Source organism: Heterocephalus glaber, unplaced genomic scaffold (assembly GCF_053883595.1).
Source record: "Heterocephalus glaber isolate CG9 unplaced genomic scaffold, H.glaber_assembly_v1.0 deba00001555, whole genome shotgun sequence".
Lineage (NCBI taxonomy): Eukaryota > Metazoa > Chordata > Mammalia > Rodentia > Bathyergidae > Heterocephalus > Heterocephalus glaber.
The window spans coordinates 6,290,643-6,309,233 of record NW_028258346.1 but is presented as its reverse complement, the minus strand read 5'-3'; the positions used below and the strand labels follow the sequence as shown (position 1 = coordinate 6,309,233).

The 18,591-nt window shown below is 32.1% G+C and overlaps 1 protein-coding gene across 9 annotated transcripts in view; it reads right to left on the bottom strand.

The window, feature by feature from the left end:
* The window catches only part of Vps13b (vacuolar protein sorting 13 homolog B), a 728,055-nt gene that overhangs the window by 451,497 nt on the left and 257,967 nt on the right, over nucleotides 1-18,591 (bottom strand). For all 9 annotated transcript variants that reach the window (XM_087190742.1, XM_087190740.1, XM_087190746.1 and 6 more), the window contains 2 exons: nucleotides 6,583-6,692; nucleotides 1,699-1,843 (listed from right to left, as the gene is read on the bottom strand). In XM_087190742.1, coding sequence (XP_087046868.1) covers nucleotides 1,699-1,843; nucleotides 6,583-6,692 — 255 coding nt within the window. The remainder of the gene's footprint in view (nucleotides 1-1,698; nucleotides 1,844-6,582; nucleotides 6,693-18,591) is intronic.

Here is an 18,591-nt window from a genome sequence, read left to right as displayed (position 1 = left end):
GCTGGCCTCGAACTTATGATCCTCCTGCCTCAGCTTTCCAAGTACTGGGATTATAGGTGGGTACCTCCACTGACTACCACCTCATAAATAAATGCTCACTGGTAAAAATAAATTTATTCTATTGGCATATAAACCACACATTCTGTAGTATGTAATGGTAGGTGCCTATCATCCAAATTCCTCAGAAATCTAAGGCAAGAAGACTAAAAGACCAAGGCTAGCCATGGCAATTTAGTGACACCCAAACTCAAAATAAAAAGTAAAAAGGGCTGAGGTTGTAGTTTAGGGGTAGAGCATTTACTTAGCATGCTCAAGGCCTTGGGTTTAAACCCATAGTATGAGGGAGGAAGGTGATATTCATAAATCTTTATGTAAATTGCCAGCTTAAAAGAAACTAAAATTTGAAAAAGCTTCCCCCAAGCTTCTTGAAGTAAGATAAAATTTTATAACAAAAACTCAATACAAATTATAGGCCACGGGAAATAAGGTATAACTTACATTCAAAACTCAATTCAAATTACATATTATCTATGATATATTAGTAATTATATATATTTTAATTAGTATAAAATATCAAGAGAATGAGATTATAGATATTATCAGGGTAAAAGTCTAATGATTCCACACAGTAAACAAAAGGTGTTATTTTAGGAAAAGAAACAGCACAGACATATATATAAAATTCCTCAAAAATAATTTCAGCATTTTTTAAATTGTTGTAAAGTGTAGTAAGAAAGTAACACTAGATTTTCCTTAAATTACATATGTTGATCTTTCTTATATACAATCATATTTTAAATTCCAGAAGGGTAGAGATTGTGTCTTATGCTTCTGACCTTAATTTCACTTAAAACAAAATCTTGATCACAATTACTCAAAGGTGACATCAAGTTTTTTGAATATTTAAATCTACCAGTATGGATGAAAATATATGAATTATACAAAAAAGCTAAACATTTAAGGAAAGACATAAAATTACCTAAAGAAATGTGACTCATCATAAAAATTGAAGTTTAAGAATAAAAACCATCATTTAAAATGAAATCATAAAATGCTCTTTTATTACACAACATGTAATAAATCAATTTAGAAGAATACTTATATTTTATATTTGCATTGATAATCTGAGAATGTGAGAGAAAGAAGAATAAAGAAGATTGAGATGTACTGTAATGTGGTTTTCAAGAATTCACTGAAGGAAGAAACAATATTATTGGTAGTCAGTAGTCCACGAGTGTCTTATTTCTTGGTATCTTCCAAGTAGAGGCAGTGAAGCCTTTTATTCCCAGCTTTGTTTTAAGGATACCTGCATAGAGAATAGTCATCTGCCCTCTGAGAAAAAGACAAGTTTGTTTTGAGTCTTAAAAAATAAAGGTCTTCCTCTGGATAAAAAGGCAGGCAAACCTTCTATTGTAGAATTTCCTTAAACTTCAGGTTCCTCCCAAGTAACACAATCCACTGTATAAAGATATCTCTGGCCCTCCTCATACCACCCTGAGGGAACTAGGATAAGGACATGAACACCCCTCAAAAAGGCTAGTACTCTTGATTACTGCTGTGGTTTTACCTAATAAAGTGCTGTGTCTCCATTCCTGAAGTCTCATTTCTGTAGCCAACATCTGCGAAATTGTGCAGGCTAACTTGTTAATTCTGAAGTACAGTAAAACCACAGATCCTTCACCATTTTTTGACACATACCTGTTAGTGTTTTTGTCTTTACAGGGCTGCTGGCATATTCAGAGGCCTGATAGGACTGTTGCTTTGCCAATGGTGCACTTCCAACAGAGAGCTCATCCTCTTTCCTTTTGCTACTTGGCATAATAAGAGGAACAGATATCACAGGCTGGTGAGAAAGCCAAAATAAAAAAACAAATTATTGCCTTTTTTAAGTAATGAAGGTTAAATTAGCATCATTAAGGACAGTCCCTCACAAGTGGGGCCTGAGTGTTTACTTTAAATTCCCCCCTCCCTCCCTCTCTTCCTCCCTTCTGTCCACCAGCCCTTCCTTTCTTCCCTCCTTGCTTGCTTCTTCCTTCCTTCAACTCTCCAGCTGTCTTTCACATATAATTACTCCACTATAGTCAGGAGGTGTGTTCCATGACTCCCAGTGGATGCCTGACACTGCAGATAGTCCCAAACCTTATATACACAGTCAGCGTTCCACATCCATGGGTTCTGCATCTATGGATTCAATCAAATGTGGATGCCTGCATTTGTATAGAATATGTACAGACCTTATATCTTGTCATTATTTCCTAAATAATAGAGTATAACAATTATTTATATAGCATTTACATCCCATTAGGTATTACAAGTAATCTAGAGAAGATTTAAAATATATGGCAGGATACGCATAGGTTATATGCAAATACTATGCCATTTTATATAACGAACTTAAGCATATGCAGATTTTTATGTCTAAAGAGGGTTCCTAGGGCCAATTTCCCATGTACACTAAGGGACAACTGTACTATGTTTTTCCAATACATACTGATAATACTGTTTAATTGATAAATTAGGTATATGACAAATTAACAATAATAATAATAAAACAGAACAATAATATATTATAATAAAAATTCTTTTAAAATTAATGAATTATTTATTTCTGAAATTTTCCATTTAGTATTTTCAGGTCATTTTTGACAATTCTACGTGGAAACCAAGACAGCCTGGAAATACTCAGGTAACATATAATAAATAAAGACAATATAGAAAGGGTAAAATCAAAAGTGAAATTCCCTTTGAAAATTATGAGCTCAAGAAAAAGAATGTTATCACTATAAAATGGCATTTTTAGGAACATACTGTACATCCACAAATTATAAATTAAAGTGGACAATCCATTTTTTTGTAGAAATGCTGAGAAATCTATCTTGTATGACAGAATGATAACCATAACATACTTAGAAAAAGGAAAAAAATATCTATAGTTAGAAAAACCTGGAAAACATTATGATCCTATACTGAATGAGTGCTGAGCTGGGCAAGCAGCTGTTTCATCTTTATTCACTGAAATAAAGTCTGATGTTACTACTGATGACTCCCAATACAATCTTGTCAGATTTTTGGCAAAAAAAAAACTCAAAAAAAAGTATTTGAAATTTGCTATAGGATCAAAGATCAATGTTGAACTGGGTGAAAATAATCATCAAAAGGTGGGTTTTATCCACAAGTGAGACGGATATTACAGCTTGAGAAACAATAGATGATAGCTGTGACACAGCTGTAGTACAGGGTGGATGCGGTAGGGAATGGTCGTGCTGCAGTGTAGTACAGTGCTATCTTCAAAACCACAACAATAAAAGTTTTATAAATAATGTAAATAGGAAAATGAGGGGAAGTGGCAAATTATCTTACAAGTTGTTAACTAGGCTGAGCAAATGGATTAAAACAACTGAAAAGGAGAAAATAAAAAGATTATTTAACTGTAAAACTAAATAATACTATATTAACTATAAATAATAGTATGTTTAATATTTAAAATGCCTGCTTTCATATTCAGAATTTAATAAAAATGACAATAATTATAACAAATAAAAATAGAAATAGCTAAGACCAATGTATGTTCAGCACATCTTAAGTTTTTAGGATTTCAATCTCACTTTTCAATAAAAACACCACTGTCAAAGAAAATGTACAGTTGCAACACACACCTGCACATTTAAAATTTCATAGCACTTCCTGAAAAAAATTTAAATAAAAAAATTAAAGGAAGTGGAGATGTTTATTGAAAAACTTAATTCCAATGGTTAGTGACTGTACATTCTCTTAAATTTCTGTCTATCATTTACATATCTGGAATATAACTAAGCACTCTAAGAAACTAAAGTCAAACTCAGGATTAAAATTAATATAAAATAACAAGAGAAAAATTACATGCTCTCAATGTGATACAAATTTGAGCACAGTAGCTAAAAGATCAGACTAATGAAAATCATCATACTGGCAAAACCCAACAACAAAACAAAAAATTCTTTACTTACAGTGGTTGAAACGGAGTGTACTTTCACATAGGTAAAAATACACCAAAATCAATCAAACACCCTGAACATAAGCAAGGCTCTTCTATGCCTTGTACACAGCTATATTTAAAATACCTAAATGCCTAATAGATCCTTAATAATAATGTTGAATAACTGCTAATATAGTTATTGCATATCAGGCAGCAAGTGATGCTGGAGATGTTAGACCAGTGGTTCCCTCCACTGTTCTGGAAATATGACTTCTCCATTCAAAATATAAAAAGTAAGCAGTATTTGCTATTAATAATCCTTATGACTTAAATTTAAATCTAAAATGTCCTCTAAAAGCCATTTTGTGAAGGCCTGGCTACCATATGACTGGATTATGAAATTCATCCATGGATTATCCCAATAGATTGAAAATTGGACAACATTACTGGGAAGAAACGGGAAAAAGGAGGTGGGGCCTAGTTGGAGCATAGGGTCATGTCTCTGGTCCTTCCTCTCTGACTTCCTGTCTCTGACTCCTACTTGCCATGAACTGAGCAGCTTTGCTCCACTCTTCCATCATGATGTTCTAAATCACTTCAAGGCCCAAAGCAATGGAAGCAGCGAACCCTGGACTGAAACCTCTACAACAAAAATAAATCTTTCCTCCTCTAAATTAATCTTCTCATGTATTTGGTCACAGTGATGAAAAGCTAGCTAATACAATAACTTTCTTTAATCTGCTTACATTCTTTAACCTTCCAGTACTGAAGAATCCTTAAATTTTCAATTGTAATATATCCCAAATCTGTCCTATCCTTTTCCCATCAATGTAACATGATCACAAAATACCTAAAGCCTCTCATACCTTCCCTTCCTATAAAAATGCCCTTTTAAATTTTCTTAATTTAATAAATTATAAAAATATAGAGAATTTTAAATAAAATAGCACCTATACTCCTACTATAGCCATAAGTAATGACTGATAGCAACATTATCATACATGCTTTTGTGTTTAAAAGAATGAAATATTGCAGATAAAGCTAAAAATCCTTTTCTGAATTCTAACCTATTGTCCTTTCCTTCCAGATTCAATCACTATTAAGATATTTGCACAAGCCCTTAGAATTAATATTTTATACCAATTGTAACCATCAATCAGGATTATCAATTCCACTGAATTAAGAGATTAGCAAAACATACATCTGAGTGTGTCTGCTGGGATAGTTCTGGAGAAGATTGGCATGTAAGCCAGCAAAATGAGGGGGGAACAATCACCCTGATCATAGAGGACACTATCCAATAAGCTTGCAGTGTGGATGGAATGAAAAACAGGAAGAAGGAGAAAGTCTACCAGCATTTGGAAAAGCTCTGTCCCATTTGAATAAGTGCAACTTTTTTTTATTGCCTCAGACTCCAATGTCACCTTTTTTCCTTACAGATATGGGCGTCAGGTATTGTGTCTCAACAATGAGAAAGTAACTCCTTTTGTTTTCACATAATCCTGGCCATAGATCTGCATAGAAATTACTACAAATGACATTTCTATATTTACTACCATTCTAAAATATACTGAATATTCCTAAAATGAGAGATATTCCCAGTGATAACTTTTATTGTGGTAGTCTTGGTACCTAGCACATACTTTATACTCAATATCTCCTTATTAAAATGAAGCCTGAAAGAGTGGGAAGGATGGCAGAAATTTCTAATGAAATTATGCTAAGCTGAAGAAAAATTTTTAAAAAAGGTATTCCTTAGGGTCTGGGGATATAGCTCTGTGATACAGCACATGCTGAACATACGGGAGGCCCTAGGTTCAACCCCCAGCACCAAAAATCAATTAGTCAACTAATAAAAAGATGCTCCTTGGATTGTATATTTCAGTTAATTTATTACTTCTCTTATAATTATAAAATCATGTATTTTTCTATTACCAACTAACATTAATTTACTTTAGAATAAAATATACCAAACTATTTCATATAGAATACTGCAAAATTATAATTGTATCAATGGGGAAATACAATCCCAAACAATATAAATGTGGCCTCAAAAATTCTCAGTCCTACCATTTACTAGGTGTGACTGCAGGTGAGTCAGTCTCAGTAAGCATCAATTTCTGCTAGAGTTACAGTTGATATCCTGGTAAAATTTCACTTAAGTATTCTAGAAGCAGCAATCAACTACTACTTCTTGTACTTTGTAACTTATGCCCTTTTAAACAAAAAGACATCTTTGCAGCAAGCATCCCATTCTCAGGATTAGGCATTATACATGTTTGTTGAATAATCTAAAAGTGAAGAAGAATGTAAAGATTGTAAAAACAAAAGCTGACATTTACTGAGCGATGTCTGTTCTGTAAGAAACAAACTGCGTAACTAGTCTTGCTAATCTGTCCACTTTATACCCAATTTGTACAAAAATCTTCCTCAAGGGCCAAAGAAACTCTATGTTGAGCTGAAATTTTTGATAAATAAAACTAAGGAACACAAGTGTTTGAAATGAATGGTGTGGTATACTGAGAAATTCTGGTAAACCTATACAAAAAGGTCCAATAAAAAGGCATATATAACTCCACTACATGAGAAGAAGTTTTATCATTAAGAGAAAAACAAAAGTCTCTTACCTGCTGCATATGTCTGCTTGCTCGTTTCTGAGGCTGGTAGATGAGCCATGTGTATAGGATTGGGTCAATATTAATAGCAAATCCTTGTACACTACAAAGAAGTACTGCACCTTTAAAGCAAGATTAAAAATAATAATAATTCCTCATAAAAATAGTAAGGTTGATATCACTTTATAAGTAGGATAGCTATTTTTAAAAAGAAAATAATAAGAAAAAAATAATCAAGATTTGGATGAATTCAAACCTTCACTCAATGGATGATAAGACAGTTAAATGGTCCAGCCACTTTAGAAAGCAGTATAGCGTTCCCTCAAAAAATTAAAAAATATGATTACATAGTGACCTAGTAAATCTCTTTTTAGGTACAAACCAAAGAAACAGAAAGCATATGTCCACACAAAACTTGTGCTCAATTTTTTTATCAGTATAATTTTACACAGCCAAAAAATTGAAAACAAATGTTTGTGAATAAATGAATTTTTTAAATATGCTGTATATATAAAATGGAAAATTATACATCCAAAAAAGGAATAAAATACCAATACATGCTATTGAATGGACAAATTGTGAAAATATAAGCAAACAAGCTAGTCACACACATACCAAAAATATATACTGTATTATTTATAAGAAATGCCCAGAAAAGCACCGGGGATTTAGCTCAGTGGTTCTGCCACCTGCCTCGCAAGTGCAAGATCCTAAATTCAATCTCTGATACAAAAAAACAAAAAGCCCAGAAAAGGTTAAAACACAGAGACAAAAAGTAGCTTAATGGTCCACTAGTATGGGGAAGAAGGTAAGTGGAACTAACTACTGGTGGATACACGATTTTTATTCAGAATGATGAAAATGTTCTGTAACTAGAAAACGGTGATGGCCACACAGCTTGGCGAAAAATCATCCCTTGGATACAAAAGGTATTGATTCTGGGCCCCATCCCATGGATATCAAAATCTGAAGATGCTGAAGTCTCTTATACAAAATGATATAGTATTTGCATATAACTTATTCATATACTCCTGTATATTTTAAATCATCTCTAGGTTACTTATAATACCGACTACAATGCAAACGTTACATAAATAATTCTCATACTACACGGTTTACGACTAATGACATTAAAAATTGTGTACATGCCCCCTCCATCAGAATTGTTTTCAAATATTTTCAATATATGATTGGTTAACTCTGTGAAGGTGGAAACCACAGATAAGGAAGAGCTTAAATTGACATTAAACATCAAAGATTCTATCCACAGATAAGAAAGGTCAACTGTATGCTAAAGCCTAGTATATAATTTAAAAATTAACCTTATGGAATGCAAATTAAAGCTTATTACAGCTGTATTATCTTTAAGAATAGTAAGAGTAATTTTTATGAAAAAGTTATTTTTATATTGGCCCTGTGAGTAAAATCTTTATCTTTGTTCTTTGTTGATATGATGAACCTAATTCACCATTTGTAAAAAACATTATAACCATTCCATTCATAATTATAAATTATATCTTTTAATATTAAGCAAAAAAAGCCCTCGCTACATGAAATACAAGCTAACTTTTGGGGAAACAAAACAAAGTTAAAGGGCAATAAGTTGCAATTCTATCCTATCACATTTTTGTTGTTTTCTGATAAAGAGTACCTCACATGAAACTCAGCTGAAGGTGAACATCCCATTCATAATTTATGTACAATGTATAGACATTGTAAAGAAGTCTTTGCATTTTAACATTTATTTTTCAACATAAATATTATTAGCTCCACTAAGGAAGATATTATATAAGGAACATGAAGGAAGGTGTATGTCTCAGTTTTGTTATCATATGGATCTAGAAAAGTAATCAGGCACATGCCAAGAGCTAAAAAAAGTAAAACACTTCAGAATCAATGGTAGACAGGTTGAGGGTAGACTGCAAAAGCCCATATGCTTTATTACATTGTAGATTTTTATGATTAGTACATATTGATACTGAGTCCTGAGTAACATGACCCCACCCAGATGGAGAGGAAATAAAAGCAAGAGATTTCTTCTTTATTCAAAGCTTTGTGCAGCATTTTCAAATAAGCAAAATTTGTCATGTACATGGCTGTTCCTGACTGTCACAGGCTCCACTTCTCCAAGGGGCCCAGAATCAGTACAGATCCGTAGGAAGCACATAAACAATGCCCACCTGTCATGTACCAATGAGCTATGATTAACTGAAGAACAACATATAAGGAAGGAAAGACAGGGAGAAATTAATACAAGAAAACTGCAAAAGGAAATTCATAATTGAAGCTAACTGGAAAGTTCAATTTAATATTTATTGTACTAGTAACTTTCCTGTTGCTTAGACACAATACCGAACACCCACAACTTAAAGGTGAGATTTATTTTGGCTCATGAGTTATAGATGAGTCATTTCGTGATTGGTTAGCTCCAAGGTAGATATGGCACGGCAGAAGAGGGTGGCAAAGAAAGGCTTTCTGCCCTATTACAGCCAGGAAGCAGAAAGAGAGGGAAAGAGAGGAGCAGAGAACAAGATTATACCCTTCCATGTTTAAAGCAGCACAATTCATAATAAATGCTAAATGTTAAATGCTGAAGCTGCCTGTATGTTCATCAACAGAGGAATGGATAGAGATAATGTAGTATTTATACACAACAGAGTATTACTCTGCCATACAAATAATCTTGAGTTATTTGTAGGACAAAGGATGTACTTCAAGAACATAATGTTAAGTGAAATAATCAGACCATAATGTTAAATGAAATTAAATATTGCATGATTTCTCTTATATGAAAAACCTAAATTATAAATAAAGAGCAAAATAAAAGATAAGTAACAGGAAACAGAGATAGACTTTAATGGGAAAAGGATCAAGAAATGGAGGAAGAGAGGAGGGAAGGGAAGAGAAAGGTGATTTTTTTAAAAAGGAATTAAGATGTGTTACGTACATGTACCAACTCCACAGAAGGAATGTAAACATTATGCACTGCAAATGTACTAATAAAAATGATTTTCAGTTTAAAAACAAAACAAAAACTGCCATGAGTATCCCAGACATAAGAGAAACGTCACCCAAGAATGCTAAAAGGAAAATGAGAGAGAGAGAGAGAGAGAGACAGACAGAGAGGGAGAGAGGCAGAGAGAGAGGGAGAGAGAGAGGGAGAGAGAGAGAGAGAGAAGAGGAATATGTTCTTCCAGGTCATGTCCACACTGACCCACCTTGAACCAGGCCTCACCTCCTAACAGCACATTCAGCTATGCTCCCATGATCCAATCATCTTTCAAGTGCACTACTTCTTTGGGGGAGCATTTTACATCTAAAACGTAACATGTATTTCTATGCCTTCATAGACTGCAAATACTTCATAGGAACATAAAGTACTCTATTTCTCAAATACTACAAACATATAAACAAAGGCTTAAAATCCTATTTTAAATTAAGAAAAGTAAATAGGACTTTTCCAAAAGTATATCTAGTTTTCAAACAATTCCAGCAGCTCTAATAAAGACTGCCATTGCTACATTCGAACAAAAATACAGTATTACAGTATGCCGCAAGATTTAATTTGCATTGTGTTCTTCTTTTTCTTTTTGGCATCGGGGATCGAACTTGGGACCCTGCGCTTGCAAGGCAGGCAGTGGAACCACTGAGCTAAATCCCTGGCCCCATTTGTGTTCTTCTTTTACAATAACTTATTTTATCTAAAAATGCTATGTAGTGAGAAAAACTTTGCTCTCCATTGTAAAAATTGTTTATAAAGATTTTTTGATTTAAGGAAATGAATTGAACATAATTTAAACAGTTTTAAAATTTTTAAACTCAGGAATATATAATTCAGTCTTAAGGATTAAAAGATTTTCCTATAGTCCACCTAGAAAACTAAACCTATAAATACAATTACAATGAATTATTTCTTATCAATGAGTCTCTTGCAATATAATATATTTAATAATTAATGACATATAAATACTAAAGACACCATAAGTAATATATAATGAAAAAGTACAAGTTCCGTCAAAAAAGGAAAAACACCAAAAAAAGACATTTGGCTCCTGAAAATAAATGGTCCAATATGGGAAAAAAGTGATGGGAATGCCCAGGATTACAACACCAGATTAGTGGCAAGTACAACTTTCTAGGAACAAAACACAATTATTAAATATAAGAAAAACAAATGTCATGACTATATACATATACATATATAAATGTTCATATAAAAAACACAATTATTAAATATAAGAAAAACAAATGTCATGACTATATACATATACATATATAAATGTACATATATAAAACACATTATATATACATATGCGTATATAGATATAGCAAATTATAGGATCCAACACAAATATACAATAGTATTTATAATTAGAAAATCAAATTCTAAAAAAATAAATCAATCAAGGAATCATACTTAACAACAATATTGGAGTATGGCCATATAAGAATAGGTAATGGGAGTGGGAAAGAGTAAAAGACCATCAATAATCACTTTCTAAAGTAAGAGTCAGTAAAAAATGCCCTAAAACGAGTAATCAAGAAAAGGTAAGATTATTTAAAAGTATGACAGCAAATATCAAAATAATTAGCAAAAAAAGTTGAAACTATGTATGTCTAGAACACAGAACATTAAAAAGAGGATTCACAGTTACTGTGAGGAAAAATATAACTGTAATTCCGAAACTTTGGAGAGCAGAAAAGGCACACAAGTCTCACATTTTCTTGTGATGAATACTATATCACTGTTAAAAAAATTTGTTTGAAAAACTCTCCAAGTTATTCTTATATGACAGCCACAAGTTAAAACCTACTAATGTTTCCCATTAAAAAAAAAAATCAGCATGGCAATGTCACTGTAAGAGTCAGAAATATCAAGAAGCTATAAATTTTGATCCTTAAGAACAGGAGATATTCGATACAGACTATAAAAAGACAATGTAGAGGATGTTTAAAAATTATGAAATCATGATAAACAATGAGAAAGTACCAGTAAAGAGCAAAAGAGCAGACAGATTTTTAAAAAAGGAAGTAATACAAACAACAAATTACTGAAGTAAAAAACTCACGACAAGGGATTAAAGAGTATATTACATGCAGTTGAAGAAAGAATGAAATATAAATAATGAAATATAAAGAATGGATAATACACAACTAGATAACTTAAATGTAGTATAGTTCAAAAGTGAATAAAATCTAAATAAAATAAAAAGGTCTTAGAAAATGGATTCTAGATGAGAATTGTATACAATTTTTTAAAGATAGTAAACTTCAAAACCAGAAAGCTCAAAAAATCCCTGTGGATAAATTAAATAAACTTACATGAGCATGTGCACGCAAGGGGTGGGGGGAGACAGGCAGAGAGAGGCAAAGAGAGACAGAGAGAGAGACACAGAAAAAGAGACAGACACAAAGACAGAGGACAGATTAGCAAAGTTTAAAAAAAAGTAATAGTCAATGATATTCGATATATGATTTTGCTTCAAAATTTAAATATATATAGATTTGCAATCATACAAGAAAAGGAGAAAGAATATTTAAAACAAAATAAATGAGGAAATTAAACAGATTTTTTAAACAGATGAATCAGGATAAGGTTTGCTCTAATATTATACATCAAAAGCACAGGCACCATACAAACTTTTTAATTATGATGACACATAAAAAGAAACTATATAAACAAGGTATGCAAAAGGAAAAAGCAATGGAAAGGGCACCAAGAGATGGAACTAGGTGGGAGGAAGGGGAAAGAAAGGGGAAGTTTTTAAAAGCTAAAATGTGTTATGTACATGTACTAATTCCCCAAGATGAATACAGTCATTCTGTACTGCAAACATGTACTAGTAAAAATTAAAATTTTTTAAAGAATAAATTTAGAGGTTACTTGAACTTTATGAATGTTAAAGAGATGACAGAATAACACATTAATTTAAAATCAACTTATTGACATTATACTTTTTAGAATGTTCTTTTAAATGTAAAGACTCATTTTAATCTTACACTCAATTTACAAGACACACATTTTTAAAAATTACACAAAAGTTCTGACATATAAGTGTATAAGCAATTAGTTTGATACTGAATTGACTTAGAACAGACTCTCCCTTCATAAATTAGTAAAATTTGGTAATAGATTATGCTATGGTCTGGGAAACAAATAATGAGAAAAGTGTGCTTTGTCTGCTCAGCTCCAGAATGGCTCACTTAATCACATTCCACTAAGGCTTCACCACTTATTTTAACTAGGGCATCAGTGTCATTTTTAATTACATCCTAAGCTGAAGTAGGAGAGAACAATGCATGGTAAAAGTTTAAACATGTATGCTTTTTTTCATCTATAGAACTTTGTCAATCAAAGAAATTATCTTACACCGAATAAGTTATATAAGTGAAAAAGTGACTTGTGTTTTAACTTTAACCAATGAGACCTAAATACTATATATTAATCTACATCTAAGTGTCTAAAAGCATTTTTTATTAAGCAGTAATAGTAAAATAAGAACTTTTTAGACTTGGAAAGCTATTAAGGAATTAAAGTATTGTTATTAAGGTATTAAAGTATTGTTACTCTCATTTTTCATAATTCTAGCTAAACAATTAAGTAGGCCAGGACAGAGAATGTAAGAACATTTCAAAAACGTTGGTGAGGAATAAAGATAAGGAAATCAAAAACTAAGAAATGACAGAGCAAAAATAAGCTGCTAACCACAGGCAACCTTACCTAAGAACTGTTAAACAGTATAGATGAACCATAAGATTGTGGTGTAGTTCATGTTACTTAATTAACAATTATTTCCTCTTCTCTTAGAGTTCTCTTAGAACTCAAGAGAACAATATCCCATTATAGTAGTAGCAAGGCAGAAACTTATTAACCTTTTCAATATTCATCAGACAGGAGAGTTCACAAATCTAACAAAAACAAAGTCAACAGACCCTTATAGGAGAGAAGGAATGAACAGCTACCTTCATATTTGCAGGGTAGCAGGAGAAGAAAGCCAGTAAGGAGAAAATTAATAAATGTTTAAAAACACAGTTTCAGAATGGCATACTAGATTGGAATCACCAAGAATTGCAGATACTAGGGGATTCCTGCTACTTTTCCAAAAGCTTCCCACAAGTGCTCTTGAGAATGACAAGGATCGGGAATGAGAAGTTAGAAAGACCCAATGAGGTCCAGGCCCATGGATCCTGATGAAATGCAGTGAAACTGAAAGAAATGACACAGGCAGTCCACACCTTCCACTCAGGACCAGGCAGAACAATATGGACTGGGGAGAGTGAAGACCTAAATGTCAGATCCCTTGCCTGGGACACCCATAAACAAGGCATGCTGAGTTCTTAGGTTAAATCAGAAAAACTAAAAGAAAATCATAATCCAAATAAAAAGAAAGATTATAATCGTTCTCTCAAAAAATGTTGATTCTTGGAGTTAAATGAAGTATATGTAAAGCTGGCAAAAATCCTACTGAAATGACATAATGGAGGGGAAAACATGACCAGCACACAAACACAAATGCCATGACAAAAGAGGCATAGTTTTTGTGGGCATAAACAATACTTACCCCAGGGTTTATTATCATTTTTACACACAATGCTTGGCATTCAATAAAAGTTATTACGAAACACAACATAAAACAGTAAGAAATGACTCTTCAGAAGAGAAAACACTCTATAGCACTAGAGGGTTCAGAGATGGTTGAGATATTGGAATTATCAAACAGGGACTTTAAGACAACTTTGGTTAACTATTGTAAAGAATGTGGTTTTTAAAAAAGGTTGACAGCAGACATAAACTAAAGAGTTTCAGCAGGGGGAAACTATAAAAGAGCAAAACGACAATATTAGAATTGTAAAAAATACAATTATCAGAGGTAAAGAATTCTTCCAAAATTGTTCTCAAAACCAATGAAAAGATTTCAAGTGATAGGTTCAAAAAGTTCAGCAAATCCCAAAAAAGAATGAATAAAGCCAGTTCAGATACATCAATAATCAACTGCAGAAGACCAAAGACACACACTAGTTTGGGGAAAGACACAATGCATATAAAATAAAGATAACTTCTCAATTATGGTCATTAGAAAACAAAAGAAAAAGAATGTTAAACGGCTGATAAAAGAAAAATCAATCTAGATTTCTACATTCATAGTAAATGTCCTTCAAAAATAAATACAAAATAAAAACAAAATGACATAAAGAATTTGACTCCAGAAAGCTTACTCCGTAAGAAATTATAAGAAAGGTGCTTTTGGGGCCAGGGATTTAGCTCAGTGGTTTCGCCGCCTGCTGCGCAAGCACAAGGACCCGAGTTCCATCCCCAGTACCCCCCCCAAAAAAAGAAAGGTGCTTTTAGGATGAAAGGAAATCATACCACACAGAATCCAAACTTAGAGGAAAAAATGAAGAGCAGAAAGGATAATATGCTGGTAAATAAAGATTTCTTTTTAATCTACTTTTATATGTGTATGAATATCTAAATCTCTTTAAAAACACTTTGTTTAAAGAAGAAATAATAACAACAATGTAACACAGGATTCATATTACACACTGAAAGTAAAATATACGTCCACAGAACAGAACTAGTGCATGGTGCTAACTACAAGTAAAACAGTAAAATAATAAAATACGTCTTTTTCAGCTTATATTAGAATTCTTCACTGTATTCTTAAATTAACAATATTACTATCATGCCCCACTCAGATCAAATAAAAATATTAAACAACAATTTACACATATGTGTGTTTTCCTCTTTTTTTTTTTTTTTTTTTTTTGGTACCGGGGATCGAACTCGGGTCCTTGCACTTGCACAGTAGGCAGGGAAACCACTGAGCTAAATCCCCGGCCCTGTGCTTTTCTTTTTAACTTCTCCAAATTCTAAACATCCTTTGATTCAAGTTAGCCTTTGCCATTGAACTTTTCATTCTCTTACTACAATACTGAGTATTATCAAATTTACTTAAGCCACTGACCCAATTCCGTTTTCTCAATGAAAAAGATAAGAATGTTATCAAGTGAGAATACAGATGATAGACATGACAAAGGATGCCTTAGGAAGTTGCTTACTGCGTCAAATAATAAAAAAAGGTATGGCTTTGCCTGAATTTAATGTGCGACCACTATCTTAGATGCATATTTTTCTCCAGACAAGGCACAGAGAAGGCAGAGCAGGGTGGGGGTAATTTCCCTTTAGATCAAGATGTAACCTTAGTCGGCCTTATCGTGTATCTGATCTCTCCTCTATCTGATTCATGCACCTTATTTCTCATTTTTCCACAATCCACAAGGCAGATTTAATGGTAACCTTACACCATAAGAGGCACCAATTAATTAATGTGTGTTGTTTCAAATTTTGTTGTCCAACTTTATATTCATGATGTAAAATCCTATAATCATAAAGGTAATTATGAATTTCTTTGACAATGAAAACTTAAAAATTCTAAGTGATAAAAGATATCTTAAATACCAAAAGTCAGACTATAAGAAAATACTCAAAAATACATAACAAAAAATACATAACAAAATAATATTGATGATATAGAAAGATCTCCTAAAATTTACAGAAAAAAGACATGTATACAGCAGACAAATGGGTAAAGAATATCGATAAATTACAGTATAAATGCAACCAGCCTTCATTAATGCTCAATATCATTAACAGCAATGAAATTCAAGGTAAACCAAAGAGAAAATTTTTCTGTAATATAAATTTGTAATAAAAATTTGAGAAGTGAAATCCCATTACTGATAAATCTATAAAGGATAAAGCATTGCCATTCTCTGATAAAAGGAATACAAAGTGGCATAGCCATTTTGATGACCATTTTGGAATTATTAAGATTTTAAATGTATATACTCCCTGACCTAACCATTTTAGTTGTAAGAATCCTACAGATGATAGCATTTGTAGATACTGTCAAAAATACAGCATGTGCAGAAAGATATTCATTTTTATATTACTTGAAATAAACAAATAACAGTTTCTGTAACCAAATTATGATTTATTTTAATGTTACCACATTCAGTTTTTAAACAATGACATAAAGTATATGCAAAGGGACAAAAGTAAGTGCAGAATAGTATATTCAGTGAAAAATTCAAAGTGTACTTATAAAATACATTGTACAAAAATTTCAGGTACTCCTGACATGTATATTTAAGCATAAAATGTTTATACATGTATATTAAAACATGAAACAGTGATATGTCTACGTATGCGGGTGAATATACAAGTAATTATTATAGAAACTCATCTGTAGATATAGGAGTCATCATTCAGTATCCCCATGCCTGTGATCCTGTGCCAAAAATGTATCAACAATCTGATTTTTATAACTAAAAAACGTAACTTTCAAAACTAGTCCCTTAAACTGGTGAGTAGCCTACTTGTAAAGCAGAGCGCTTGCTCAAAAAAGGAAAAAAAAAATTGCAATGATAATCAACTGTAATTAACATAATGGAACTACTTTCAAAACTGCATCAAATATGAAGTGATGCAATTTGGAATAACCAATATCTGTTGTGTGCAAGGTTTTAAGACAACTAATTAATTGCTAACCAAATATAATTCTAAATACTTAAATTATACTGCATTGATTTTACATTTTAATCTTGCTGACTATATGAAATTATCCATATCTGGTTTAAATATTAAGTACACAGAGTGAAGGATCATATGCCTATATTTCTTGTAGATTCAAGTAAAACATCTAATAAACGTTTACTATTATAATGATTCTATAAATGAACTAGAATAAATCTTTAGTCATGCCACATTACATGGTGTCTATTGATTTTAAAATTTCATTTACCAGTAGCAATGACTCTTTAGAAATTATTATAATTTTTAAAAGCCTAAGTAGCAGATGTAGTACATATGTTGTTTGATCACAGAATTCTTCTACTGTAATTTAATAATAAATCTTAATTTCAAAGTTAAAAGCAATAGTGTTGCATCAAATCAGATAAGCATTTATTTTCTGATACAATCACTGCCTCTCATTTTATCTAAGATCTAACATAAATCAGGACATATTTGAAACATTCCTACATATCATCAGTCATCTTTGTACACTCAAATTCATTCTGTTAAACTTTTAGAAATTAAGCCTGCCTTTTAAATACAAGAACCCTATGCTCATCTTGTTCAAAGCATAAACAAATTTTTTTGAGAAAATTGCATTTCCTTCATGCATCAAAACCAAATAAAAATCCCAATATATAGATTTATAATTGGAAAACAACATAAAGTAACATAAAACACCAACATTTTCTTGGTTATAGTATCGTCAAGTTTGAAACATGATGTTTTGAAATTTTTTAAAAAGTGATTTATTTTTATAGCTAAATAATTCATGGTTTTGGTTGTGGAGTGTTCATAAGCTAGTGCGCTTATTAGCCTAATTGCATTTAAGTCTGTGTTTAAATTGTTCTTTAATTTCATTAGAAATATTCATGTTTGGGCCAGGGATTTAGCTCAGTGGTGCCGCCGCCTGCCTCGCAAGCCCAAGGTCCCGAGTTCAATCCCCAGTAACAAAAGAAAAGAAATATTCATGTTTGATCAATTTACCAAACTCCAGACTTTCAAGATTTTTTAAAAGACACTTGTGCATTTTTCATTTACATAGAGTACTACTATCTAGTACATTTTCATTTACTGACAAAAATACAAAATGTCTTTCATTATAACACCTACACTACTTGTGCCTCCTATCCTTTATGTTTATTCATCTTCAATTAACACTGATTTTTCTTTTAGAAGTTTCACAGAAAAAATAATCCTCAACATGTATTTTCAAGACGAATTTTAAAAAATATTAAAATTTTCTAGTGGAGAGTAATACAAAGAAACCAACTTTTCAAAGGGCTGGGGATCTAGCTCAATGGTGCCACACCTGCCTTGCAAGCTCAAGGTCCTGAATTCGATCCGCCGTATCAGGAAAAGAAAAAAAAATGAAAGTATTTTATACTTTTTTAAAAAATTTATATTTTTAAAAATATAAAAGCATAATATAAAACCTTAGAAAA